The sequence below is a fragment of the Orbicella franksi genome, chromosome 4, assembly GCF_964199315.1.
Source record: "Orbicella franksi chromosome 4, jaOrbFran1.1, whole genome shotgun sequence".
NCBI lineage: Eukaryota > Metazoa > Cnidaria > Anthozoa > Scleractinia > Merulinidae > Orbicella > Orbicella franksi.
In genome coordinates this window covers 10,669,801-10,672,300 of record NC_138148.1, presented here as the reverse complement: position 1 = coordinate 10,672,300, position 2,500 = coordinate 10,669,801, and the positions used below count along the sequence as shown (strand labels likewise).

At 37.3% G+C, this 2,500-nt stretch overlaps 2 protein-coding genes across 2 annotated transcripts in view; one reads left to right on the top strand and one right to left on the bottom strand.

Moving 5' to 3' along the window:
- LOC145484618 (uncharacterized) overlaps positions 1-287 on the top strand; it is a 407,604-nt gene extending 407,317 nt beyond the window's left edge. Inside the window, exon 2 of the mRNA XM_081463219.1 lies at positions 1-287. This exon is cut by the window's left edge and continues 1,523 nt beyond it. Within this exon, the coding sequence (XP_081319345.1) occupies positions 1-2 (2 nt within the window). The 3' untranslated portion in view covers positions 3-287.
- A 33-nt stretch (positions 288-320) lies between these two features.
- Positions 321-2,500, bottom strand: part of LOC145484657 (peptidyl-prolyl cis-trans isomerase FKBP2-like) — a 7,138-nt gene continuing 4,958 nt past the window's right edge. The window contains exons 4-6 of the mRNA XM_081463259.1: positions 2,387-2,433; positions 1,899-1,934; positions 321-1,020 (exon numbers count right to left, since the gene is read on the bottom strand). Coding sequence (XP_081319385.1) covers positions 959-1,020; positions 1,899-1,934; positions 2,387-2,433 — 145 coding nt within the window. The 3' untranslated portion in view covers positions 321-958. The remainder of the gene's footprint in view (positions 1,021-1,898; positions 1,935-2,386; positions 2,434-2,500) is intronic.

Here is a 2,500-nt window from a genome sequence, read left to right as displayed (position 1 = left end):
GAAAGTTGCATTCGAAAAAAACAGTGTTAAATACTTCTTTTCAGTAGCTACAAATGCTTTTTGTCGCCAAACGTTTTTTTAAAGCAGAAGGAAAGTTTGTAATAAATTTGTATCCTGCCTTCTATGTTTATTCTACAGCAATTTTTTTGATATTCAAACATGATGCCATTTTAAAGTTTTACTAAAATATTTCACGTAACCCCCCCTTTTCCCCTTATTTTTTTGGGATGGCCCCCCCTCGAAAGCCATTTTTTTTCGCATGGCCCCTCCCCAAATCCCACCAGCCCCCCCACCTCATAAAAAATGAACGGTCCCTTAAAGGTTGTAATAACCGCAAACTGCTTAGTGTTTTGAAACCGCAATACCGCGAATTAAAATGAAAATTACCGCAAAACCGCACCAAAAATATCGCAAAACCGCATCACCGCAAACCCTTACGCCCCCCTCAAAATATACAAGGACTGATAAATAACGTATCCACGAGTTGTCTTCCGAGAATTGAAGAAATCCCACATACTTTGGAGGCCAAGAAACGCTAACGAAAAACTTACCTTAAGCACAATTCCGCCAACATAAATTATCTAAGGACTGTTTTAAAAACGTGACTTCTGTCTTTGATATGAATTTATAATCAAATAATTTCTTGTACTGTTTGGGAGAATCCTGACCAAGCTATGAAACGTCCAAAAATATAACTTTAATACCTCATGCCATCTCCGGGAGCAGATGAGATGAACCAAGTCCTGGCTCAGTCCTGTGCTGTCACCGTCTGACTAGAAGAAAACATTGGGTGGTCTTCAAGGGAAGTCAAGTTTTCACTCAAATTTCCAGTTAATTTTTGTTTGACGTGAAGTAACAAAAGGAGAGAGCATCTTATAGAACCTACATTTTTATTTCCAATAGCTCAGTTACAAAAGACAACTTCACTCTAAGTGATAAGCGGTCACTGGGTCGCTGATTACAATTCAGATTTGCGTTCTATTTTAAGCAATTCGACCTCGAATATCAGAGTAGCTCCACCTGAAAAGAAAATGAAAAAATCATAGTTATACGTGAGACACAGCACACAGGGGAGGATACAGGATTTTTCAAGGAGAGGGGAATGGGGAGGGAGGGTGGAGCTGGTACCTTGGGTTTTCATATTCATTGAGGCATGCCCCCAAAATGTTGCAATTTGAGAATTGGAACCATTGAAAACTGTTACACCAAAAATGCCACAACTATTCTAGCTAGAAAAAAATTCTTATAATTACAATAAGATACCTGTCTAAAGTGTTTGCCTTTATTTCTGCCATAATGTTCACAATCGTTTTCATCTTTTCTATTTTTTTTTTTTTTTTCTTGCTTCTCCAAAAAGGGGGTGGCTAGCAAAGCTACCCAAACCACCCCTCCCTCCTGAGTCCACCCCTGTCACATACATGAAGTTGTGTTTGCTGGCATCAGTTTTTGCACGCATAATGATCATATTAAGGCAAATCATTTAATAAATGGATTTCCTTTGTCCAGGGAACTCCTGGTTTAACGTTTGGCCATACCTATGAAAATCATTTTCACAACTCTATCAAGCAAGAGGAACTATGCTAGATTTGGGTACAAATATTCTTATAACTGGTAATGACTGACAAACTTCAAATGACTGACGACGAATCACACAATGTTTTATAACTATTATTAGTCTCCTTCAGTCGTCACCCAATGTTTCTCCATTTGTTCATTGCTTATAACAGTTGCAAAGGAGACTAATACCTATCTAGATCACACCTTTCCGTGACATGTTCATGCTTAGATGTAAACTGTATATAGGCCACATTTTCATGATCATGGTTGGTTTAAGTGGTCAAACACAGCAACTATTCATCACAATGACAACATGTTACTATAACAACACTGAAACTCACCAGGAATTTTAGGAGGGGCTCCTCTCTGACCATAACCTGCAATTATTTCATTTAATATTAAGTCAGAATTTATCTTTGGCATAGAAAATATAGTGATAAGCAAAGCACATCTAGCTGAAAACCAGAAGTAACCAAAACAGACAAGAAAAACAGAGAAAGGATGGACAACTGACACCATGAGTTAACACACTGATTATCAAACTCCAAATATACATGACAAAGAACATTCTAAATGATGTATATAAATCTTGTCAGAACAGCTGTCATGCCAATCTAACCACTGAACAACAAGACCTGATGAAACATGTTGTAATAACTGCAAAATACAAATGAAACCCCTACAGTAATTTGAACACTCAGTTCTTTGCTTGATGGCTCAGTTAGGAGAGTGTAAATTAGCAAATCCTGCAGAGAATATCGCTTTACTACATCTGGCCACTTTCTGCAGTTTGTAAATGTAATTGTTTGTTATGAAAGTAACAGCTTACCAAGATCTGAAGGTATAACAAGCTTCCTCTTTTCTCCTTCACACATGCTAACAAGACACAAGATAAATTGAAGTGATCAAAAATGAATCATTCCAAAACAATTTTTATGTACAA